Here is a 26,492-nt window from a genome sequence, read left to right as displayed (position 1 = left end):
TTGTTTCATGGGGTTCCCCCACCCTTGACAGATGAAGACAGTGGCCATCACTTCAACAAAACTGGAGTCATTGAGAAGACCATAAGAAAAGGACCAACAGGATCCATGAAGTGGGACTATTGAATCTGCCTATTTGAATCTGCCTTTTATTTCCAGAGCCCTCCAGCCTTCTCCTGTTTCTTCCTATCTCTTGCTCTCTCTCTCACACTTACTGTTAAATAAAAATCCATATTGACCTTGGTATATGGCTTCATTTGCACATTAATTCAGGCAGAGACATTCCTCTACTAATTTTAATAACTGGATCTTTAAAAAGCCTCGAGGAGAAAATCTTATTTCACTGTTTGAGCCAAAACTTCTCATTCTCTAAAACTGGAAAACTTCACATTCTCTAAAACTTTCATGCAAAAGGTGCAGTCTAGAGCTATCAGCCCAGTGCTTCACTTAAAATTAAATTAAGGGATACTTAGAGAAGTGTATAGACTAATTGTTGTAAATTATGAATTTCAACCACTAAGGGGATGATTTGATAAATTTTTCAAGCTAGGAGTAACATCAGATACAAATTGCCATGGTGCTCATTGAGATCCTGAAGACAAGAACCTTTCAGCATCTATTTGAGTCTTAAATCAGAAGTTTCCTTGGAAGGTGAAATGCAGTTTCCTTAAGGAAAAATATGGGCCTGGAAGAAATTTTCCAGATACAGAAAAACTGTGAGAAACCAGATATATTTCAATCTAAAAATTCCCATATACAAATTTCAAGTGATTATAAGAAAGAGTCCCTTTCCTATACACAAAATATTCTTTTTTTTATTAACATACAGTTGTAAACTATGTGAAATATGCTGTCAATGAAGGATAAAACATTCCTTCAAGATGATGAAAAATCACCAGTCCAAGAAACAAAAGACTCACTTACTTTTTTGTAATTATAATTATTAAATAAAGGCAGTGTAACAGGAAGCCATGTAAATTCCATTTCTTAATTTCATGATATGCTAAAATACGCTTAAAGCACTCAGGGTTATGTTTCCAAGCCTGTAACCAAGACAATGTTACATTGTCTCTTGATCACAGCAGAAATGTTGACAGAGATTGAAAGCATCACAGCGCTTGGTGTTTATTTATATTTGCTCTTAAGCCTTCTCTCAAATCCACTGAGAAAAAAACATCTTCAAACTTTAGATAATCAGATCTGGAAATACTTTCATCAAGTTAGGTATAAGCTACTGAGCTTAACAATATCACAGATTTGAAAAAACTCAAACCCAATTTCCATCATCCGTATACAGACCTCTGACATTTTAGATAACTCCAGTTTCTCATCTAATATTGTATACCTGCTGCTATATATTATATACCTGCTGCTGTTATATTATAGCTGCTGGGTCGGAAGGTATCCCTTTAGCTGTGCTTTTCTGAATAGTGGAAAGTCCTTTCAGCTTGTCATGTTTGCAAGTGGTTTCATTCATCAGTTAGAGAGGCAAATATGAAGTTTGTAGGGATGTTCATCTTCTTTTATAGCCTAAAACAGCAACACAGAAAGTAGGAATATACTTCTCTCTGCTTCATTGTGGACACAGACCACAATTCACCTTTATTGAAGCTGGAGCTTTTTGGTCTCTGGAGGTGAGTATGTGCAAAACAGAGCACTGAAGAAGAATCTGGTCCTGTCATGGTCTCAAGGGCCAGGGGAAGCTAGTGCTGTGGAAATGCCTGCAAGTTATACCTTGAAAGAACGTTTGGGAGTTACATGGGTTGAACGCCAGAGTTCTATGCATCCTTTGCCTTCTATGAGTTTCCCTTTATAAAGTGCATTTAACTTGTAATCTGTATTTAAGCTTTACAGACAGAAAGTACTACCATTATGCTTCATTCTCACATACCTATAGTGGCTATAAAACTGTACTTTGTAAAGTAGCATCAAGCCTCACCCTTTTGTGACATTAACTCAGGTTTTCCTGCTAAGTATCAGCCCTAATCTCAATATCTAATTAAGATTAAAGAACATAAAAATTATTCAAAATTTTCATACTGACATATTTTTCCTTCTGATTTCCAGTACATGGTTACACTATGTATGATCAAGGGAAATTGTTTTGTTACCCTTTTATTTCTTCCAAGTATTGTGATTTTTGGAGTCTGCTGAAGATTATGTCTTAACAACAAGCAGAAATCCTCCTGAACAGTAGAATATACTTTTCTGTGTAAACTCCTAAAATACTCCCCAAAAGATCTTTGTCCTGTACGTCTTCCAAATAGGTCCATGAACAAAATTTGGTGGGCAGATTGTTTGAGGAACTACTCCTAAAAGGCAGCTTGTACTCAACCATCTTTTGGAGGATAAGAGAGTTTGCTGAAGTATGTGCACAGTATCACCTGCCAGTTAGTCCAGTGCTTGGGAGAGGTTTGAATCTATTAGTCTAGAAATTGTCTAAACTTAGCTATGGGGTTCTTATGATGAAGGCAGAGGTAGCAGCTGACATTGTTCATTTGATGGCCAACATCATTTGGGCAGCTGTTGAAAACACTAATAATGATTGAGATCCAGTGAAGGTCCTGCGCGGCGCATGAGAAGTACCGAGTATTCTAAAATCTAACTTCTAGGGAAAAAAAAAATTTCCTGCAGTGTCCCAGATGGGAAGACACATAGGATTAGGCATGAATTTTATAATAATATTCAATAAACATTCAAATGTAATGGTAAGATAGTTCACTATAGAGTAAACCCTGTATCAGTGAACATAACACATATCATAGAAGCACTGCCAGCAAAAAAAATTAATTGCAAATAGTCACACTAGAAAAGCATGCTCAAGGAAGGAGCTGGAGAGATTAATGGGGGGAATAAAGAAAAAAGCAGTAAGGACTCATGACAACTTTGTCTCACTTCCTCCTCATGTTTTGTATCATGTGACAACCACCTGTAGCAATGATTAAGAAGTTTGCATCTACCCATGACATGGCAGGGTGTATTTTTTTAATTACCATTTATAATTTTTTTTAATTACCATTTTTAATTACCATTTTGAATTACCATTATAGTTTTTTAAGTGGATGGATTTCACAGCACATTTTCCCCTCCTTCCTACTTTTCAATTTGCAGATATTCCTGCTAGAAAACACGCATGTTTTCTACCAAAAATATCTCTTCAACAAAATGTCTTTACATAAGGAAACTTCATTTCTTTGGAAGCCCAAATAGCTGAAATAATTTTTTCATTTACTGTAATAAGAAAATTATAAAATCTTCTTTTGACTAAAAATATTCCATTAAAAAAAAAAAACAACCCCCCCCCCAAAAAAAGTTAAGACCAAAGCATCTTTTTTCATCATTCTTTTGTTAAAGTGCCAGACTGAAACAATTAAAAAGTACCCAGCAATTACATCAATTCAGAACAAAAAAGAACCCAAGTCTGAGTCTTGTCATAGTCAGCTGCTATACATTGTCACAGCCAGATGCTGCACTGCGGGTACTCATATCAGCAGAGCTCTGGCTCACTGTCAGAGAAGCTAACAGGAACCAAGGAAATCACCAGGCTGAACTTGGGCTAGTTAACCTTACTTCTGATGATAAGCACTGGGATCCTTAAGAATCTTACTGGACAAGCTCCGAAAGGCACAATCCATTCACACAAGGCTTTGTCTAGAGTGCTTATACTATGTGAGTGAAGGAAAGGGATGGGTTGTGGGTAGTAAACATTTCCAAATATTCAATGATACTAGCTGACAAACAAGTTCACATGTTCTGTTCAGCTCTACATACAAGGAGCACTTGCAGCTCCTACTGCTTTTGAAAGAACCTGAGTACTCAGCAGGAAATCCAAGATAAAGTCTACCCTCAGTGGAGAACCTTTCCATCCAACTCTTGCATCTTATAGTCAGCACATATAAATGGAAACAGACAAAATTAGCACCTGATTCGAAAACAGTGAGATTGCAACTCTCTACGTTTCAATTTTTTATACTCTTAAAGCCTGGGAATAGTACTGATGAATGATATTTGGCCACATCATTATTTAATAATATTTTAATATCAAATGATGATTAAGACCTATCAGTTGTAGGAATACAAAGCTTACTCAAAACTTCCTCTTGACCAGGCCTACATTTGTTCCACTGAATCTTTCCTTGTGGGCACTATAATTTCCTTTTTTTCATTCACTTCTCTCCTTTTTCAAAATGTGGTATAAGTTTGCTGGAAAAATTTGTTTTGAAATTTTACATACCTTTCAAAGAAAAGCCACCTTTCTCTAAATATATCCCAAAAGTACATAGAGAAATACTATACTACAAATCCTCACAAAAACTTTTGTGTGTTGGTATGCAAGATTATGTGAAATGAACTGGTAAACAGATGAATAATTACAGAGGCTATCAAAGAAAATAAAAGCTAAAGAAAATAAAAGCTAACATTATTCAGTACCACACTTTCAGGAGCTTACTCATAAGCTATTTTGGGAAGGGAGACAACACAAAGCAAACTACACAAACACTCAGGAGATCTATATTTGTGTGCACATTCTGAAATCCAAGGAGACTTTGCAGCCCTATTAAGTTATGCAGACTGGGGAGGAGCATGACACGCTGCAAAAGTGCTAAGTTTGCAGTACAACATAACTGAAATACCAATGACGAAATTTGAAGAGTTCCTAATAATAAACATTGTGTAATGGAAACATAAGCAAGATCAGAAAAAAGGATAAATACACTTGTCACCCCATATGCCAAAATTCATGTAACTTCTAGGAAAACAAATATAATTAGCCTAACAAGTATAACCATGACATTAGTATTGTCTACTGGAAGAAACTGTATCAGAATATTCTGGACATGGTTTGGCACTAGAGAAGGCTTTTCTAAATATGAAATTATCTTCATAAGCACTGCTCTGTTAAGATAAGATACCACCAAATATTAGTAAAAACAGAAAAATGTAGCTTTTGGAAGATGTATTATAGCAATAAATCAACTACTCAATCAAAAAAAATTATAGCCCTGTATCTATATGATTTTAGAAATATAGAATAGGTTAAAAAAGAAGAGTTAATGCCTCTCAAAGACACTTATTAGGAATCCATACACCTTGTAGGTTTCCCAGCCATGAGCAGTGTCAGTCATTTGCTTGGCTTCTCAAAGCTGTCCTTTCAAATTTACCATTTCTCATTCTGTTTTGCTGCTGGTCTCAATGAATCGCGCTCATGATCTGAATGTAGAAGGAGTAAATAAAAAGACAACAGATGAAAAAGTATGTTGGATCTGATTACTTGTTAGGAATAGAGATTCTTTAACAAATAGGGATGCTTGGTTGCACATATTAGTATGTTCTCTAGCAAGGTTTCAAAGCACTATGAAACATATTACAAGGTCAAGGAGCAACCAGAGCTCCTTAATCATTTTCTCAGTCAGGAATATCAGATCCTTCCTTTTATCAATTATTAGAAAGGATAGGCAGGACTATCTCTGGAAATCATGATTTTCTGTACAAAAAAAATAAAACTATGCCTGTCTAAACAGACACAGTTATGATGTAGAGTAAATTGTAGAGTCTGTATCACAGAGGGGCTGACCTAAACCTCCATTTCTGATTAAATATAAAATAACATATAAGCAATTTAATATTTAAAATTGTCCCCTTCGGTACTAGGAATAAAATGAGCTACAGAGCTGACAGTGTGATGCATTCAGTATACAGAAATTCAAAAAGTACTCTAACAGTATCTTAGATATTCTCGCCATATAATGTAAGCGATGATAACACTTAACTGTTCTGCACTGATGCAATGCTACCTCTGAGAAATCAGGGGAAAAAAAAGAAGGAAAAACTACTTTTTGTGTATCACTGAGTTTTCTTAAGGGTTGCCAAGGCCACCAGCTAGTTAGAGTCATTATGTAATTTACTTCATATTGCATTTCAAATGTTCCTTTTAAAAGAAAAAAAAATATATAGTTATTTCCAAGACATATCAGTATCTTATCAGAAGAAGCAAAACTGAAATTATAAAACGATAGCATGAAGCAACATGAAGAAGAAAAATATGATGCAGTCTTGCAAATAGCGTCTTAACAACTAAAAATTAATATACAGATTGCACAACCATGCATCACCACAATTACAGCTAAGACAATGTCTTATTTCCTTAAAATATGTTAAAAGTCAACACAGATCACAGTCTCTACTTACTGTACACACAGCTTCACAGTTTTTTAATAAAGGTCTTCAGGAACAAAATCTATTAGCACATAGTGTCCTAAATGGGGACGTTTAAATCTTAGAGTCAATTAATACTGTAATAACATTTTAAAAACTAAAGCCTATGAACTTGGTATTTTGAAACACATCTTAACTATGTCATCTAACTGGAGAAAATTTGATTCCAGTTATTACTCAAATACCTCTTTTATTTCCAGGGTTCTAATTGAGACTATGTTTTTTGAAGAATCTGTTCACCATAAAACTAAAATGCAGCTCTTTCAGTAACGTCTCACAGGAAATGCTCTTGGTGTATTAATAATTTCCATCAGCAATGCTAATTTTACTGCCCTTTTCACTCTAGTCATAATGAAGGGACTATGACCTGTCCTTCCTGAATTTCTTAATGTTTCTTAATCCAGCTTCCAGTTTTAGAAGGATTCCCCTCTATCCGTCAAGAACTACTGTTAACTGATACAAAACTGACTCTTACTTATCTTTTCATTGTATCCACAGACAAAATTTTAGAAGTTTCATTGGCAGGCATTTCAGAGACTGGCAACATCTCCCCATGTATCCAAACTTACTTATCTCTTAGCTATTAATTTTGCTATTTCTCAACATCTAAACAAAACCCTTGTCCTTTCCTTTCTGTGATGCTGTATTTCACAGCTGTTTTTACTACAGTAACATTATACACAGCTCAGAGATATTTTGCTAAACGTGATACATTATCAGAGGGAAAATCAGAATTGAAGCAACTTATTAACATCATGTAATTAACCATCAATCAGTGATCTCTATATTTAACATTCAGCAATACAAATAAACCACATATTAGATGCAAGCAAAATGCTAATAAACCACAATATTAGACGCATATGAAACGCTTATAATATACACAAACAAAAACTACCTCCTGAAACAACCCACCCAAAATTCTCTAATGACAGACAGAAAAACACAGTTACATGTGCACATCTTTCTCACAGGACCTCTGAGTAGTTACAAGTGCACACACCTAATCTGGGTGTGCCTGTTGTTCTCCTTACACATCTCCTGCTAGAGGTGTGGGTGGCCTAGCTTTCCGTGGATATGTTCAGCTCATAACAACCTGCTGAATCACACACTAGTGTGAAAGAACCCCATGACTTCATATATGCACATTGCAAGTGTGGGTATGTGTTGTTGCAGCCTGAACTGACAGTTCACTGGCTGCACGCAGACACCTCATGGCATCCAATACGGAAGATGCTTCTCCCTTAGATGGAGGTTTTAATTCCAGCAGAGCAGTTTCTCACCATGTCAAATGTCATTCTGACTACTGCTGTTTCCAGTCCAATACCTCTCCTCTTCATAAATTCCCATGTTCCTCTTGTATTGCTTTTCAGGCTGTCTCCTTCTTAGAAGAGCCAATACACATAACTACCTTTCTGTTAAGCTAAAGAAACAATAGTGATCTATCTCCCAGTGTAACACTCCATGAAAAAATGAATATTGTGTCTTTGAACTTGAATCTGAAAAAGAAACTTCTTTTCTCCACATTCATCTTCCTGCACTACAGCACAGTAAGGGCACCTTTACCTCAACAAATAATGGAACGCTTCTCATTTAGTTTTAGATGTCCCCTGCAACCTCTAATAGGTTTAAGATATCTGCTTTAGGACAAAATAAATCACATATTCTGGCTTCTAGCTCAGATATAAGTCTGAACTTTATAATTAAATCTATACAAGCAAAATCTTATCCCAAATGTCTTCTAAATTAATTTCTTCTAAATTAGCATGAAGAACATACTTTTTTGTTGTTGTTGAGTGAGAATTTGTTTGGTTGCATTTACATTGGCTTTGTTCAGAGTGAGGGGGTTACCATTTCTAAGGTTTTCTTGTCCTTTCTGCATTTTCTTCTCCATATTTATACCTGTTCCTAACTACAATCCATCAAAGTCAATTTATAATCCAAAAGGAGACCAGCACTAATACACACCAGTAATACCCACTCTGTGGGTCAGATACATTACTGGAAATAATTCCGGTTTCCCAGTTTCTGTATTTCAACACAGTAGCTCATCCACTTGAGGCATTCTTTAAAGGTCTGCTTCTTAGTACAATCTTTAAGTCACTAAAGAATCTGAACACTTTTTAAAAGTTCTCTCGGTATTTTATTTTTGCAGTTGTCTACTGAAAAGTCTTTTTCAGCTGAATTTTAAGTACTGTATTATTATGTAATGGAAAGAAAAGCTGGGAGATCTGTAATACCTGCCCACAGACGGGTGGTATGTTTCCAAGTTCTGCAAAAAGAAATTCTCACATAGACTTTAGTGACTATGAGCTTGATGGTAAAGAAATGTAATACCTTTAAAGGTCTCCTAAATTATTGTCTTCATATTAAAATATATATATAATTGAATATAAGCACTTTGTCTTAATTCCAATACCAGTTTCATTAAATTTGTTCTGCCTTTCTGCATCCAAACAGACACAAGACTGTTAGACAGGTAACGCTAACTACTTTTATGATCCCACATTCAGTAATTCTGTTAAAATGAAAACTACATTGAAAGGGTATATTTTCCCCTCATATCTCACATAGACAGCCACAACACAAGCAAACAGTTGTGTTCCTTTGTTTTCCTCCTCCAGGTACAAAGATCCATCTGCATTCACATCACATGCTGGAAAGTATAACATGCAGTCCTGAAGGAGGGAAGCAGGAATATGTGAATTACTGCAGCATTTACCACAGATTTGGCACAGATTTGGCTCTCCTATAAAAGAAACACAATGATAACAGTCTAAAATAGGAAGTCAGTGTTCTTGGTATTGGCACAAATACACTTATTGCTCACTGAAGCAAGTGGGAGATAGGAAACTAAACAAAATCTAGCAAACTAAACCAAAAAGAAAAGCAAGATAGATGCTTTTGAGGAAGAAAACATCAGAGTTAAGACCTAGAAAACAGCAGAGTTAAAGATAATATGCCCCTTCACCACTTATTCCCCTATTTATAATCTTCACTAGTTTTGCTCCAGGGCTGACATATTCAAAACTTTTCAAGCTTTTTAAGCACATTCCTGAAACTGCAATTTGGAAAATTGTACTTCACACATAGAATAAGAAGGAATCACTCTACCTTAAATGCAATCTGATAGATTTCATATATTTACTTGAAAAATATCTCAATATAAATTACACACTTTTGTTGTGTTTTAACACTATTTTGACACTACTGGATAAATTGATTATTAATTAAAATCAGCTTTGTTTCTAACATAAGGGTGATTCTAGGTCGGGGCAAAGGCTACTGATTCATCAAGCTTAGTAACCATTCCCCAAAAGATAACCCAAAGCAAAAAGGGAACAATACAGCACATAATGAGACTTCACCAAATAACCTAAAATTTGCAACATTTGGAATTCCTTAGCCAGGGATAATGTCTTTTTTTATTCAATAGGTATTGGCGGGTATTCCTTCTCTAAATTATTCACTATTCTGAAGGCCCATAAAATGTGTAGAGTGAATTTGTAAAGTTTCTTGAGAAAGATAATATAAGTGCTAAAACAAGATGAGGAACCAAGCTTTCTTGCTTGCTTTGAATGAAGCTTCTGTTAGCTTCAACTGACTCTCAACATTTTTTTAATTGGAAATGAGACTAAACAAGAAACCCTTCATGCACAACCTTCATACCATTTGGGGTTTTTTAGCCCTCTTTAACATTTCCATGGAACAACCTTTTCTCAAGGGCAAAGAACGCTGGTTTCCCTAATTAATATTCCTATTGTAACATCATGACTTAGATCATCCTTTTTACCTTTCTTTGATTTTTTTTTTCCAGTGTAATCATAGTAAGAGGAAGTGATAACAATCATTAAGAACCAAACTCATGCTCTTATTGCAAACAAAGACCTTGTTCCCAGGTAAAGATGGACAGCTCAAAAACCAACATGGCATGAGCAGAGTTAGAGATGATTTTATGTTCATAATAATACATTTGAGATAACACTGTATTCACTTACATTTGCCACCTCAACCTTCAATCACTGTCTCAAGGTCTTCTTGTGAAGATAATCAAAGATGGTCTCTGAGTGCTAGCATTGCTAGTCACCTTGAAATAAGAAAACTTTTTTGTGTGGTTTCATTATTAGTAAATTCATTAGTTAATGAATTCCAAAAATTAGTAAGTAAAACAGTTTTTCTTGTGGGATTTCCAGAACAGCAGCCTCTGACTTTGCTGACTAATCAACCCATGCTAAGTAGTCACATACTCACTTACATTTCACCCTGTCACTGGTTCTGTTGGGCTTCACTCCAGTGTCAAATCTTTTGACATTCTGCCCAAAATGCTGTCACTTATCTACACACACATACACACACCTTCATATCCCTTCCTCTCCTCCTTCTTTAATTTAAAAATTTCCGTAAGCAGTTTTACTCCCTTAATTGCAGTTCACACTCAAGGATTTGGTTTTGTCTGTATGATTCCTTTCATAAGCACTCTATCTTCCTGTTCTCTTTCATAACACTGTCTTACATAAAAATTTCATTTGTCAGTTTATTTATCTGCATGTTGAATACTTCACAGACTTTTATTTGAAGACAGCTATGTTTTGCTTTTTCATTTGTTTTACAAATGTTAATGAATTAGACATTTAAGCCTTTAACGAAATCTCTTCCCTTATATTGTATTTACTATGCTTTTATAAAGGTAATACAGTGAACTGAAATGGAACAGGCACTACCTGTTCCACCTGATACGGTGGGAGTTGTCTCTCCTTACTCAAAAAAATGGATGGAATGACTCAGATCAAGGTCCAAGCCAGGCTTGTACTCTGGATGCCAAACTAAAAAAAATTTGTGGCTTAATAATCAAATCCTTTGAGAACTTGTAGTTCCATTTGAAGTACAACTACATTCAAAAGATTGGAATCATCTGAGGAAATGCAAATGTCTAAAATGCAGATATCTGAACTAGTTTTCTAGACTCTACAGTACAACAGAGTAATAAGCACTTTGTGGTATGATTCATCTGACCTTTTAGAAATGTATGAGATCAACTGAACCCTGCAGGCACTTGTTTCTCTGCTAGGAGTACAAAAGACTAGAAGACTTTCCAGATGAGGCTACCTCTGATGTCCCTTAAGCAACTATAAGGGGAATCCACAATGAATAGCCCGGATGTCTGCAATGAAAAGGCCTTAAATCGGCAGTATAAATACCACACAAAACATTTCAGCCTGAATGTCACAGACATCTGAAAATTATTTGAAAGGCCTTTTAATAGTAAGAAAAGTTTTCATTACAGTCTAAATTGAAGGTGCTAGTCCTTCAAGTACTATGAATCTTTCTTTATTAGTGGAGGAGAGAATTTTTAGTAATTAGGTTCCAGGAAATTTAAAAGAAAAAACTGCTGTAACGTACCTTTTTGCATCTTAAAATGAATGCCAACAGCACTCTCCAAAACTTAAAAGGTACCTTTAGTGCATACTCTTACATCATTTAGACCATCCCACTGAATTCTTTTCTTCCTCCTTGTAGTTAATGTCATTTAACCAGTCTTTGTCAGCATTAATATAATAAGACATAAATGTAATAACAGCACTCAATTTGATTTCGAAAAAAGCAAAAACAGAAAGAAGGGGTAGCAGATCAGATCTGTGAAGACTGAACTCCACAGAACGCGGCGTATTGTACGCGTTTCTGCCTTTCGCACCGGGTCGCGAGCAGAGCCGCGCGCCGTGCTGCCCCCTGGTGTCGAGGTGATGCAGAACTCCTCGGCGAGCGCTGCGCGAGCGGAGGCTGCGCCACTGCGGCTGCTGACTCACGGCTCGGCCGCGGGCTGCTGCTCCAGGAGCGGGCAGCGCAGCCGCTGCGGACCTGGCCCGAGAACAGCGGGAGGGGAAGCGACCGCTGCAGGCAAAGGAGCTGAAATTCAGCACCCGAACCAGAATGCAAATATGCGTGTTTACAGCTGTCAACAGCCAAACATGTTGGTCCTGCCATAAGGTGCTGAAGAGATGCTAAAACATTCTCACTGCTATACAGTCGCTCAAGTAAATGGGCAGCTCTTGGAGAAAGGGTCACTGTCTACTGCACATTAACCTTTCAAACGTTTCCTGCGCTTCATTTGGCAAAAGTGTCTGTGTTTTATGATGGAAACATCATCCAAAAAACCTACCTAGTACTCCTTTGTGTAAAGAACCTCTCAAAAGTGGCAAAAGCAAGAACAGTGTGCAGATTTCTTAAAGATAGAAATAAACATCACGATTCTTATTAGTAAAAATTGTGTTTTCCTTAGGAAGAGATTATTAGTACAACCAAGCTTGGAAAAACTTAAACTTATTTTTAACAGGAACGGTTTAATTGCTGCCAACTCATACAAGAACTATATTTCCACCTTTCTGTAAAACCCTGTATGCTGCTGCAAGGAACTGTGACAAGTCCAGCATTCATTCCTCATGCATGATTTTCAGTAGCATATTTCAGTGGGAAGTCCTAATGCTAGTCTTGGAAGAAAGCAGATGCTTTGCCTTTTACAGTCCCTCAATACTCTAGAGCATGGTGGTGTTCTATTGCCCCTGCAGCTAAATATGTCATCACAAATACGTTGTACATGTGCACCCTGTCACTGAAAGATCTCTAGGGATGTTGATATTTTAATATCTTATGAGAAGAGATTTCACCTGTTCCCTACAGTTTAAAAGGAGACAAAAATACTCCCGTGCTTTTTGGCAAAACTATCGACAGATCTGTTTTGTTATCACACTTCAAAAAAAGAGAAGTTTGAAAAACAGGTGAATGCATACTTACCTAAGGTACTGTAAGAGAAGCATTTTTTTCTGTGTAACTGAAAATCTTTATCTAACATGTCAATAAGTAATTATAGCAGAAAAACCTTGATATTCATGAAAAATCTTTTCATAAATTCTGTCATGATAGGTTGTCACTGATGGGGAAAAGACTGATGACTGACTGATGTCAAAACACTTATTTGAGTGAAAAACACTCAAATGCTCTGGGAAAAAATTTTTAAATACATCTGAACATGCTCACTGGGCCTTTCATATTTATAGGCTCTTCAACATTGTCTTCTGTCTGTCAAGTATAAGCTAAAACACCTGTTAAAAAAAAAAGGAGAATATATTTTCAGATAACAGCAAATACTAGACTCAAGACTATTTTCAATCTCTAAACACTGATTACAATTCCCTTGGATACTTTTCTGAAAATCAATATATATTTGATATATGCACTAACCATTATGTAAGAGACAGCATAGTCAGAAGACTATTTTACAAGGCAAGAGGGGGATCACAGATAGAAGACAAAGCCCTTTAACACTGAGGTGTTCGATATTCACAAGGTAAGTTTGTTTCTACTATCAGCATTATCACAAGAAAAAATGTCAGTAATTTCCAAAATATCTGGAACAGCACTGCCACATTGCCCATATTCACTGTGGTTACACATTATTTTTCATAGAGAATAAGGATTTCAATTCTGTATGAAATAATGGTATTTTGAAAAACAGTTCTTAATGCAGTCAGAACAAAAAAACCACTGTAAGGCTCAAAATGAGTGATCTGTCAACCATATATTTAATATTTCAGTTCATGTGGTGGAAAAGGAATGGTCCTGGACCACCCAATTACAATGGTCCCACTGCACTGCACAAGGCAGTGGCCATAATGTGACAGTCCTCTGAAGGAAAAGCCTCAAGAGATGTAGCTTAGTGCCTTCTGCCTGGCTCTCTGCCCCCAGACACTCAACAGCTCTCTCTGAGACACCTCGAGCCATGGAGCACAAGAAAGGTGGTGAGACCACACTGCACAAGGCACAGACCTACCTAGAAGGCAGGGCTGCCTCTAGCCCTCCACATGACAGGAGATAGATCTTGTGTTCACACAGCAAACACTCAAATAGATAATCTGGGAGAGTCAAACAATAACCACTCTGTATCCACTCGTAAGTTATAACAAAATATCTAGTCTTCCATCACATAATCATGACACATACAGGGGGGAAATAGAAAACACTGGAGATGTGTTTCAGCAACCTACAGAACTACAGAAAACAATAAAAATTCATTACTGTTTCATATAAACTGGTTGATGTTTGTTTTTAACTTTGAATTCCTCAAAAACTGTTTCAAGGAAAGAAAAGGTGACTTTTTGACACTAGATGTGTTAATGACATTCAATCAGTTCAGAGTCCTGACTCCCTTCTACCTGTTTTCTTCAAAAGCTCAGAACAGCACCTGCTTCAAAACTAATTCTTAATCTGCACAGACAAGCATACTTTTCCTGACTTCAACCACTAATGCAGCATTTGCTTAGCTAGAGCAGCAGCAGATCAACATATGTGGTCATAAAAGCATACAAAACTCTCCTTCATTCTGTGAAAATAATTGTACATTCTATTGTATAATAGACTCCAACATGAAAGATGGAAGGTATTTTTTAAATACAATTCAAAATCAGAAAGTTTCAACAGAAGGTTTAATCAGATACACCATAAAATACCCAGTGTGGGAATAGGGTAATTATTGTCATTTCATTGGTCTCTAACTACCTACAATTATCCCTTTATACTAGTAATCAGCTTGATATCATTTGATCTCCTTTGCTTTTTATCCATCTAATTACAAAGTAGCAGTAGATGTTTGCATCACAAAGACTGGTTTGAGTACCCATTGCAAATTCCTTCCATTTCCAAATGTCTGCATTTTTCCAAAGATGTTAGACTGAGAGCTAAACACGTATTTAAAGGCTATATTTTGTGTTCCACTGGTAGTCATGTATTTTAAAGCTATTTTATGAAGAAAGATTCATCATATTTTTTACACCAGCAGCATACAAAACAAATTAACATGAAAAGCATGATAGAAACATACGTAATCTCTCAACTTTTATAAATAAATAATTTGGTCTGAGACAGGAAACGTGATCTTTTGCACAGGCATGCACCAGTTCTTGTGACCTTATGTGAAACACACTCAGAAAAAAGGGTAGATTTGGAGGCTGCTTTAGTAGTTAGAAGTCTCAGAAGGGCTTGTCTGGATTCCATGATTTGAGTTGGTCTTTGGAAGATATTCTCTCTCACTCATAGCTGAGTGCAGCCTCCTAGAACACCAGACATGTGTAGAGGAGATCCTGCGACCAGACATCTTCCATGGTTCATGGCTACAAACACCACTGTGCCTCCTGCCCTTTGCCATGAAGGCCAACTCAGCCCAGTCACAAACAGTATTAGGTCTCATGTAGTTTATCTTGGAGTTAAGGGATGATCCAATCCTACAAATTCATTGCTGTTAGGGTATGCAGCAACAACTCCACTCCACTCTGTACAGAAATACTTTGGTTTTCTGGTTTATTGCAACATCCTCCCTCAACTATGAGCTTTGGGAAAAGCCAGTTGTGGCAAGGGAAAATAAGGTATGCTTTGCTTCAGTGTGGACATTGGTTACCAATATGTGAATGACAGGTTCACTTCAGCACTCAAAAAAGGGAATGGGAAAAGGTCTCAGGCCAATGTTCCTGCAGTCATTACAAAATGCAGTTCCTTTTTTACCCCAAATTTAATCTTAACTGATCCTATCATAGATATTTGCAACCAAATTGATTTTAAAAAATATGTATTTCTGAAACCACACACTCCTTCATGCTTACTGAAATCCATCTGCAAATGCAGCCCTTCCATTATGTGTTTCTGGGAACTAACATAAACCTATGTCATTGTAGGCCTTAATGAAACAAAATGACTGCACAGTCAGTGACTCAGGCTGGAATTTTTTTCTCATCAAATCATGCTGATCTTATCAGATACTGCAGTTAAAAACAACCCTCCATTGCCACTTTGTCTAAATGAGAACTTCAACAAATGTTGAAGTAGGCTTCTACTGTGTGAAAAGGCTCACTTTAGGAGGTCTTAAGTGCCTCTAAGAGAGGTGAAATTTTTTGGTGGTCCTTACTTGCTCAACTGTTTCACAAGGGCAAAATATTCTGGAACAAGGTACATGTACTGCTGTGAATATTTATAAAGGGCAAATAACAAGTTACAGTTTTGTGTTTATCTGTGTATTTTATGCCCAACCTATCTTTTTCATGTTATCAGACAAAATATTGGTGCTATATAAGGTAAGATCTCATATTATGGAGCTTGACCAGAAGGCTTGTGGCACTAGCATGCTCAGTGCCATGCTGTAGCCGGAGCTCACTGCTGTAAATAATTTTTAAATAATAGTGCATAATTTTCAGTGTCACAGCTTGCATTACAGAAAGATCAATGACGATGCTATCAAGTTAAAAGAACGCCGGAAAACGGAAGGACTCTCTACTCTTTGATGCCTGATGTTAAAATCCTCAAAACCCGCTGTTGTATTTCTGTCTATTACAGCGCAGAGATGCCAGCAAGGAGAGTTATTTGCCCCGGTGCGGTGTGTGACACACAGCCCTGCCACAGGCTGCGGATTAGCTCCGGAATCCATCCCGCCTGCCTACGCAAAGTTTTAGGGAAAGCCTGTCCTGGAGAGGAATGCTGGAAACTACAAGCCAAGACCCCCTTCTGCAGCATTACTGCACAAATTATTTAGAAACCCTGCCCGGCGACGGTTTATAGCTTCATTACTAGCACAGATGGAAGCGCTTAAGAATGAAGGAATTCCACCAAGGAATTCTCTCTCTCCGTCTCCTTTTTTTTTTCCCCCCCTTTTTTTTAAATTTTCATTCTCCACAGGAATGCCCGTCAGCAGCTGCTGTCCAACACGCAGAAACCCAGGCCCCCCACCACAGCTCAACCTGGCACGGTACCCTCCCCGGCACTGCCAGGGCCGCCGGCGCGGGGCGCGCACGGGCAATGCGGGCCCGCGGCACCCGAGCCCGGCACGGCCCGGCACGGCCCGGCCCGGCACGGCACGGCACGGCACGGCCCGGCACGGCCCGGCACGGCACGGCACGGCACGGCCCGGCACGGCACGGCACGGCCCGGCACGGCACGGCCCGGCACGGCACGGCACGGCACGGCACGGCACGGCCCGGCACGGCACGGCACGGCACGGCCCGGCACGGCACGGCACGGCCCGGCACGGCACGGCCCGGCACGGCACGGCACGGCACGGCACGGCACGGCACGGCACGGCACGGCACGGCCCGGCACGGCACGGCCCGGCACGGCACGGCACGGCCCGGCCCGGCACGGCACGGCCCGGCCCGGCACGGCCCGGCACGGCACGGCACGGCCCGGCACGGCACGGCACGGCACGGCACGGCACGGCCCGGCACGGCACGGCACGGCCCGGCACGGCACGGCCCGGCACGGCACGGCACGGCACGGCACGGCACGGCCCGGCACGGCCCGGCACGGCACGGCCCGGCACGGCCCGGCACGGCACGGCACGGCCCGGCACGGCCCGGCACGGCACGGCACGGCACGGCACGGCCCGGCACGGCACGGCACGGCACGGCACGGCACGGCACGGGACGCGCCGCGCGCCCCCGCCGGCACCCGGCCAACCCCGCCAATCAACGTGCGGCAGGAGGCGCCCGCGGGCGGGGCGGGGCTGGCGGCGTGCGCGCCCCCGGTCTAGCGATTCGATTGGCTGTTTCACCTCCAAGCCGCCCAATTGGAGGGTGCTTTGCAAAGGAACCCTGAGCCTATCGCAGCTGTGGTTCCTCTTCCGCTCTGGCAGTTTGAAACCGTCGGGGCCGAGGGCGGCGCGGCCGGGGCCCGCAGGTGAGCGGGGGGGGCCGGGGCCGCGCCGTCCTTCCCACAGCACAGAACGCTGCTCCTGCCCGGGGCCGCACCGTCCTTCCCACAGCACAGAACGCTGCTCCTGCCCGGGGCCGCACCGTCCTTCCCACAGCACAGAGCTCTGCTCCTGCCCGGGGCCGCGCTGCGCCCGCAGCCCCACCCCGAGTTTCATGGGGGTGCCAGTGGGCACTCCCTGGTTGGGCTGGTTGCCTTGAAAGCTCTATATAAGAAAAGGAAAGGGGAATCTCCTATTCATGATCTACTGTATTCGCGGCCGCCTGACTACCCCTGTGCCTCTCTGGTTTCTGTGGGACACTCCGCGGATTTATCCCCGGCTGCCATAGCAGCCGCGGTGTGGGCGCTGTCGGCCTCAGGGGCAGCTGTGAGCTGCTGGAGTGAGGAGTTGAAAGCGTGAGCAGCGCTGCTTTGCAAGGGGGTACGGCTAAAGGCAAGGAATATTCTTGCCTCTACTGGCAGGAGATGTAGTTCTATCCAGGGACACTGGCAGTGGTCCCCAAGGCTCAGTACTGGGCCCAGAACTGTTTAGAGTTGGATGACATGGGTGAAGGGGCAGATTCCTGCTCAGCAAATTCACTGAGAACACAACGCTGGGAGGAATGGCCAACACTCTGGAGTGCTGTGCAGCCCTTCAGAAGGACCTTGGCAGGTTGGAGAGATGGGCAGAGAAGAACCATCTGAAAGTCGACAAAGGCAAATGAAGGATCCTCCACCTCGGGAGGAACAGCCTCAGGCACCTGGGGCTGACCTGCTGGGGAGCAGCTCTGTGGAAAAGAACCTGGGGGTCCCTGTGGAGAAGATCCTGGTAGACAAGAAGCTGTCCATGAGCCAGCAGTGTGTCCTTGTGACCAAGAATGCCAATGGTATCCTGGGGAGCATTGCCAGCAGGTCATGGAAGGTGATCCTGCCCCTGTACTCAGCCCTGCTGAGGCCACACCCGGAGTGCTGTGTCCAGTTCTGGGCTCCTCAGAACATGAGAGACATGGAGCTGCTGGAGTGGGGAAGCAGAGGCTACAAAGATGATGAGGGGACTGGAGCATTTGAAGAGGAAAGGCAGAGGGAGCTGAGCCTGTTCAGCCTCAAGAAGAGACAACCGAGAGGAGACCTCATCAATGTCTATAATTATCTGAAGGGAAGGTGCCAAGGCAATGGAGCCAGGCTCTTTCTAGTGGTGCCAAGCAGTAGGACAAGTGATAATGGGCAGTCACTGATGCCCAGGAAGTTCCACCTGAACATGAGGGGAAACTTCTTTATTGTGTAGGTGACTGTGCACTGGAACAGATTGCTTAGAGAGGTTGTGGAGTCTCCCTCATTGAAAATATTCAAAAACCACCTGGATGCAATCCTGTGCTCTGTGCTCTAGGATGACCTTGCTTAAGCAGCAGGTCTGGACCGGATGACCCACTGTGGTCTGTTCTGACCTTACCCATCATTCTCTTTCCTAGATGTTGAGTCCTGTGATCCAAGTGAAACACTAAATTATTTGGAAAGCATCATCTTTATTAAAAACAAACCCAAATGCACAAAAACCTGAGCACAGCTTAATTAATTCAAAATTAAGGAGGAGAGCAATGATGCTGAGTCAGAGCAAGGTCTTTATAGTTGCATCCTGTTTCTTAAAGCAGTTGTATGCTTACGGTTTGGAAGAAACTGCTGCTGTTAGCAGGAATCTTTCTTTAATGAAGTCAGAAATATATTTTGGCAGATGCTTGGATAAGTTTAGAAGAACCTGGTAAGCTTGAAGATGTTCTTCTCACTTGTCTTTCCCCATATAATGATTTGCAGCTTAGCAAATTAGTTTGTTGACCCAGAGGTGGTCTCTTAATATCCCTTGATTTCTCTTTTAAGAACTTATCTGGTATTTTGTGGTACTTAGTGCTTGTTCACTGAGATCAAAGCTGACAGGTTATTCTTAGGCTCGCTTGGCTGAGCAGGGATCTTTTTCTGAAGCTAAGGCAAAAAAGGAAAGCATATGCCCAGTGGAAGCAAAGTCAGATTACATGGGAGAAATACAGAAATTCAGCTCTCCATGATAGACAAGAAATTTATGTGGCCAGAGCTCAGTTAGACTTGGAGCTGGCCAGTACTGTGGGGGACATAAGAAGTAATTTTTAAAAATATGTCAATAATAAAAGGCAGTCCAGAAATAACATGATCCTGTTACATGATGAGGATGATTACCTCAAAAATGGGAACATTGACAAGGCAGAGATGAGTTCTCTGCTTTGGTCTGCAACATTGATGCAGTCACAGATCACAGCCAGGGTGGGTTCATGAGAAGAAGATCCTGCCTGAGAAACTTAATTCCCTTTTATGACAAGGTGACCCATCTACTTGATCAAGAGAAACCAGCTGATGTGATCTTTTTGGATTTCAGTAAAGTTTTTGGTACTGTCTCTCACAGTATCCTTCTGGAGAAAATGTCTGGCACACAGCTGGATAATGCATTACATAACGGGTGAGTAACTGGCTCATGAGGTGGGCACAGAGGCTTACAGTGAACAGGGTGACATCAGGCTGGGGACCTGCCCCTAGAGGGTTCCACAGGGCCTTTATTTCAGGCCTGGTGCTTTTCAACCTCTTAATTGACTTGGATGCAGGCATTGGAGTAAGTTTGTTGACAGTACTAAATTAGATAGGGCTGTTGATTTCCTCAAAGGCAGAAAATCCACCTGGGACAGGGCAACTCTGGATGTAAGAACAAACTGGAAAACATCTCCACTGGAGTGGTCTGGTGAATCCTGGTCAGTGGCAAGTTCGACATGGTCAGCAGTGCCCTGGCAGCCAGGAGGGCCACCCGTGTCCTGGGGACATCAGGCACAGCATGGCCAGCCAGGCAGTGGAGGGGATTGTCCTGCTGTGCTCTGCACTGGGGCAGCCTCACCTCGAGTGCTGGGGGCAGCTCTGGGGCCACAGTGTAAGAGAGACATTCTGCTATTTGAGAGCATCCAAGGAGGGCAGTGAGGATGGTGAAGGGCCTTGAGGGGAAGCTGTATGAGTGACTGAGGTCACTTTGCTTTGTCACTTGTGATGAAGGAACCTTTTGAGTTTTGGAAGACCAGAGAGTAGTTTCAGTGATAAGTAGAGAGCTAGATCCACTTGATTGCACGTAAGGGGCATGATCTTAGAAAACTGAAAACAGAACTCGGGATGGTGGTCTTAAGTTATTGAACAAACAATTTTTAGAACTTTTGGTTGCAAGCACACATATAATTCCTATAATGCTAGATAGTTGGCTCTTTGTTGTCTTCACTAACGCACGCACATCTTTGAATAGATCCAGGGTTTTTAGAGTAGTCAGGGTCCACGATTTGAGAAACTGTGTAGGAATGCATATGAAATTGAAGTTGACTTTTTAGGATTGCAGAAGTGTTTTTTGGTATTGAAAGACTTTATCAGCTTGAAGAAGGTAGAGTGCTAGTATAGAGCTGTTTCCTTATGTAGAGAGGCTAAAACCAAGGATATATATAAGGAATAACTCATGTGAGAGAGGAAAGGAGAAAATTATCAGACCAGGAGGCAATGAAAAAAGTGGAGCTGATGAAGGTAGTATTTCTTCTGTTATCTACTCCTAGATGTACAGGAATAAAAAGTACAAAGTAAACCTTCATTAGACTCCATTTTTATACTTTAAAAATGTGGCTGGTATATGAAGGTTCTGAAGGACGTAGGAAGATGATGATCTTTTGAACCTTGAGCTACAGGAAATCTCAGCATTTGAAACTATCTTTACATTGTTTTTTAAACATCCATCATCAGCACAGAAATGAGCTTGTCATTCTGAAAGGTGTAAAAATATCCATGGCAGAGAGATCTTTTGTGGTGCAGGAAGAATCAGTATATAGAACAGCTCAAAGAGCAAAAGGAAAATTAATTTCTATCTGTATTCCTATATAGAGAACTATGTGGGGGGTTTGATACTTTGAGAAACATTGATGGTGTTTAAGTAGGATATTCCTGCCAGTTTTATGATGGTACAACTAGCAATTTAAAATTTACATTTCTGTCAGAAAATGCATCTGTTTAAAAAACAAGAATATTATAATTGACAGTTGTAAAGATCTCTCTAAAAATAATTTTTCCTTGCAAGTTGTTTGCTACACTGTACAATCAGTCAGTTCCTCTGGTTATTTATGGTGGTATGCCTTCTCTCCTAACAACTCCTTAGTCAGTGTGTCTAATTGTCTTTTGTGTGCATCAGGCACCTGTATCACTCTGCCATTCATTCATTAAAAAACTCACCCTGCTTTATACTCAGTTTCCCCTCATTTTGTAATTCATCTTTCCCTCCTCTGCCATATTCTTTAGAGTCCTTTTCCCTTTATTCTGTCAAATCTTACCACAAGAGCTTCAGTTCTTCACTGAAAGACCTATATGAGGCTGTATTAGATTAAAAGATACATATATCTTTCACAAGGTCTTCAAGCTTATTATCAATTCTTCAACATTGCCTACTTCCCAAATATGCAAAGAATGCCTCACTGTCTTGCCAAGAAATTGCTGGAATGATTGATATTTATTGAACCCAAGGCGTTACTTGTCCTTCCATAGCTGTTCATGTTCCTGGGCCTGAAACTCAAAATAGTGATGGGAGACTGATGTTGACCAGTGAGATTCATGGTATCGAACAGGAGTGTTCAGGGCACTGTCTTATCTTGGGCTGTGGCTGAGGTAACATAGTGGGTGGGCACAGTGTAGCTTATACATTCTTATGTTGCTCTGTAGGAATTTTATACTGAAACAGCCTGATAAGCTAAAAGGCAATACAGTGTGAATAAAAATGACACAGGAGTATATCTGTAACTGCAACAACGGACATTGTTGCTTTGGGGTCTTTTCTTGTTCTCTTATAAGTTAGTGAAAATATTTACATTATATTGAGTATGGTTTGGATCAGAGCATTTCCAGCATTATATAATGAGACTATTCAATCAGTTTAATGCACAGAATGGGCATTGATCCAGTTGTAACAGCAGGATCTGTTTCTGGGGAAAATGTTGGTGAATATATATTTATGTACTGAAACTGAAAAATGAAGTTCAGCTTCTACTGTTTTATAGACTTACTTTGTGCAGAATGTCATCTGATGAGGAGAAAAGCACAAGTCCAGTTTTCCCAAATGACTTTGTTCAGGACAGTTCTGTTTCTTCAGATCCTCAGGTAGGACAAAGGCAATATAATTTGATTTACTGTCATGGCATTTTATTTGGTAGAGGATAACTGTGAGGAAATCTAACTAAATGTTCATCTTTTTTTCTATTTTACGTACATAGGAAAATAATAAAAATATTAGTGAAAAGAAACTAAGTAGACTGCAAAAAATACTGATACTAAAATACGTTCAGGTAGATTCCATTTCTGTGCATTTCACAAGAACTTTATGTAAAAATTCTTACCTAAACTATAGACTTCAATCTGCTGCAAGTAAAATAGGTAGTTTTCTCAGCTTTTTTTCCTAGTGTTATTCTTTATTTGTGTTAAGTCTTATCAAGAAGCCAGAATTTGACACAGTGGGATAGAAACCCATGACTTTTGAGAGATGAAGACTAACTATATTTTAGGCTTTCCCCATGATTCAGTTTTGTAAAAACTGAATTTTTTTAAATGGATTTATTTTCCTTGGAGTAGTATTATGGCCAAGTTAATCACAGAAAGGAAATTATTGCTTTTTGGTTTGTTTTTTTTTTACTTGCTGCATCAAATACATTAGGACATTCTGTAACTATAATACTGGGGGTTGCCTTTTCTGTTCTCGTCATGCTTTCAAGAGGATGCAATGATACTGGATAAAGTCTTTGTACCATTCTTTTGAAAGCAGCATATTTTCATAATTTAATAATTGTTTATTCCTATTTGCATAGTAGATTGTGTGATTTTTTTCCTTCGGTAGGATACAGTCCAAACCAGGGCGGTTTTGGCAATAACATATTTTGCTAGTTGCCCTGTAGAAGTGCATCTCCACATTGTTCACGTAGTGAAATGGGCATACACAGTAGCAACACTGTTTAATTAAGGGGTTTTCTTCTTTCTTTTTTTACAATTTGGATTGACTTGTACCTTTAAAATAACTTTCTATGGGGCAATTAATTTCCACATTCATGTACATCTCTATTTGTGCTTGTATCTCATGGATAAGTTTTCATAATCTTTGTCTAGGAATAGTAATGCATGTGTGTTTGCAATGCTTTTTGTAGTCAGAGAACAAGATAAAAGCATCATGCTACAAATTTTGAAGGACCAGAAATTTCTGTTATGACCTGGTTGTGATTATCAAGGAGGCTCTAAGGCCACCTGGTAGATAACAATAAACTTATACTGATGGGTGACTGTTTTGTGAATGAGAACATGTCTAGAGAAGAATAGCTCAGCTGGAAGTGTTCCATATCAATTGTTGGCCAAACTGCCTGACCATTTTGTGGCTGAGCAAAAGTTAAAGCATGTTATTACAGGGCATTGTGCAAATGCATCTTAAACAGTGACAGGCTCCTGGCATCCAACACTCTCCCTCGAGGGGAAGCCCATTCCAGTGTTTGATTGCCCTCTCTGTAAAGAAATGCTTCCTAATGTCAAATCTGATCCTCCCCAACACAATTTTGAACCATTCCCACTCATTCCATCACTGGGTCCTAGGGAGACGAGATGGGATCTTCTCCCAGGGAATCTCTTCTCACTTCCCCTGCTCAGGAAGCTGAACAGAGCAACAAGGCCCCTTAGCCTCTTTTTCTCCAAACTACACAAGCCCAAAGCTACCCCTGGTAGCACTGAGGTCACAGCTGATCAATAGGAATGTTGACAGGGAACTACAATACTCCATTTAGATAATTTTGGAAAGTCTGTTCTATTTTCTTTGTTTGGGCCTTTTTGATAACATGTTGCTTTTAAATAGAGGCCAGCTCATTACTTTTTCATGACAAAGAAATCCACTGGCTCTTAGAGAATGTCCATTACTTATAATTGTTATGCAAGACTTTATCCATTCACTCTGTTCTTGTCATATTGTCTAGTAACCTTGACTACAATCCTTTGCAGTATCTGTAGATTTTAATTTAAAAAATAGAAAAAAATTATCAAAAAACATCTGGTTGGGTTTTTTGTGCCATTTGTTCATTGCATCACTACATCTTCTACAAAATCAAAGCATTAAATAGTCAAAACTCCACAGACCTTCAGGTCATAGAATTACATTCCTGTAGTTTCATACATTAACAGAATTACTTGCAGTTGACAGAACAGCTTGAAAGTTCTGTTAAAAGCAGAACGACAATAATATACCAAAGATATGTTTTTAATTTTATTATGGTTTTATTTTAAATGTACTGGTCAATATTGCATTCCAGTTGCGGCATACTTGTTATGGAGCATTTAAGATTGAGGTAATACACTTAATCACTCAGTGTTTCCATACATATTCCCACTGCTGTCTCCAGGATTCTTTTTTGTGTGTCTTAAGTTTCTGATTAGAACTGGGATACTGTGCTTTCTTTAATATTTGCCTTTCAACTTCATTTCAACAGTGTTGTAATATTGTAATTTATAAACATTTATTTCCAGATTTGTCACTGGATGCTGTTTATTGACACTTTCTGTTGGCGCGTAAGAGTGCGTATTCCTGTACAGATTGGATTCTTTGAGTATTAATAAAAGAATTAGAACTTGGAAAAAATCTCCTGACATAACTTGATACCCATATTTTGAATGCTAAGCATGTCTATAGTAAGACATATTGTGTGATAGTGAATAAATTGGGTGACTCAACGTGAGACACCCACTTGCATCTGACATCTAACCTACTAGGTCCTTTGAATTGATCATGGAAGCAGCTGTATCAGTTCTGTCTGAGAGCTATCTTGTTTGTTGGGAAGAATTAGTTTTAAGTTGCTATTTGGTTGCATGATCTCTTAGAAGAAGACAGAGGTGTGATCTAACATCGGCAGAATCATTTCATTTTTATTAGTTAAGGCTTTATTTGCTTTTTTACTCAGATGAGATTTTGCTGCAGGGAGTTTTGTATGGTTCCATGCAGTTCCTGATTGAGTAACAGATCTAAAGATATCTGTTTTCTTCTTTTGATATCTTACAAAATTTAAACTGTATACATTTAGAAAGATGTCTGTAGAAAAATTAGTAACTTGTTGATTTGCAGGTAATTATACCTTTTACATGGATTGTGACACACTTGCGTGTCCAAAAGATACATCATGTATTTGTAATTCTGTAGCTTCATATACATTTATGTAGGCTTCTACTTTGAACGTGATAGATTAGAAGATGGGAAATGAACATTTAAATGGAAATTAGAATGCAGATTAAATGTACCAAACCTAGCTTCTTAAATTCTCTAATTAGTTGAAACACAAAAAAGTTACACTGAGAGTTTTGAAGTATTATCCTTTTCAGTTGTTAGATTCAAAAACATATTGCATGTAATTGATACCTTTCATTGATTGTTTTCCCTCTAACTTCCCCCAGGTTTAAGAGGAAATTAATTTTTGAATTCACACTTGGTTTTTGAGGTTTGACCTAATTAGGATTCT

General features: G+C 39.7%; 1 protein-coding gene across 3 annotated transcripts in view; it reads left to right on the top strand.

Annotated features, from left to right (window-relative positions):
* The first annotated feature begins 17,877 nt into the window (after nucleotides 1–17,877).
* POC5 (POC5 centriolar protein) overlaps nucleotides 17,878–26,492 on the top strand; it is a 35,405-nt gene continuing 26,790 nt past the window's right edge. For 2 of the 3 annotated variants that reach the window (XM_059492014.1, XM_059492015.1), the window contains exons 1-2: nucleotides 17,902–17,922; nucleotides 23,019–23,118. In XM_059492014.1, the coding sequence (XP_059347997.1) occupies nucleotides 23,035–23,118 (84 nt within the window). In that variant the 5' untranslated portion in view covers nucleotides 17,902–17,922; nucleotides 23,019–23,034. Of the gene's footprint in view, nucleotides 17,923–23,018; nucleotides 23,119–26,492 lie in introns of all 3 variants that reach the window. The other variant, XM_059492017.1, reaches the window with a different exon arrangement.

Source organism: Ammospiza nelsoni, chromosome Z, assembly GCF_027579445.1.
Source record: "Ammospiza nelsoni isolate bAmmNel1 chromosome Z, bAmmNel1.pri, whole genome shotgun sequence".
Lineage (NCBI taxonomy): Eukaryota > Metazoa > Chordata > Aves > Passeriformes > Passerellidae > Ammospiza > Ammospiza nelsoni.
The sequence above is the reverse complement of the archived record's forward strand: the minus strand, read 5'-3'. Positions and strand labels throughout refer to the sequence as shown.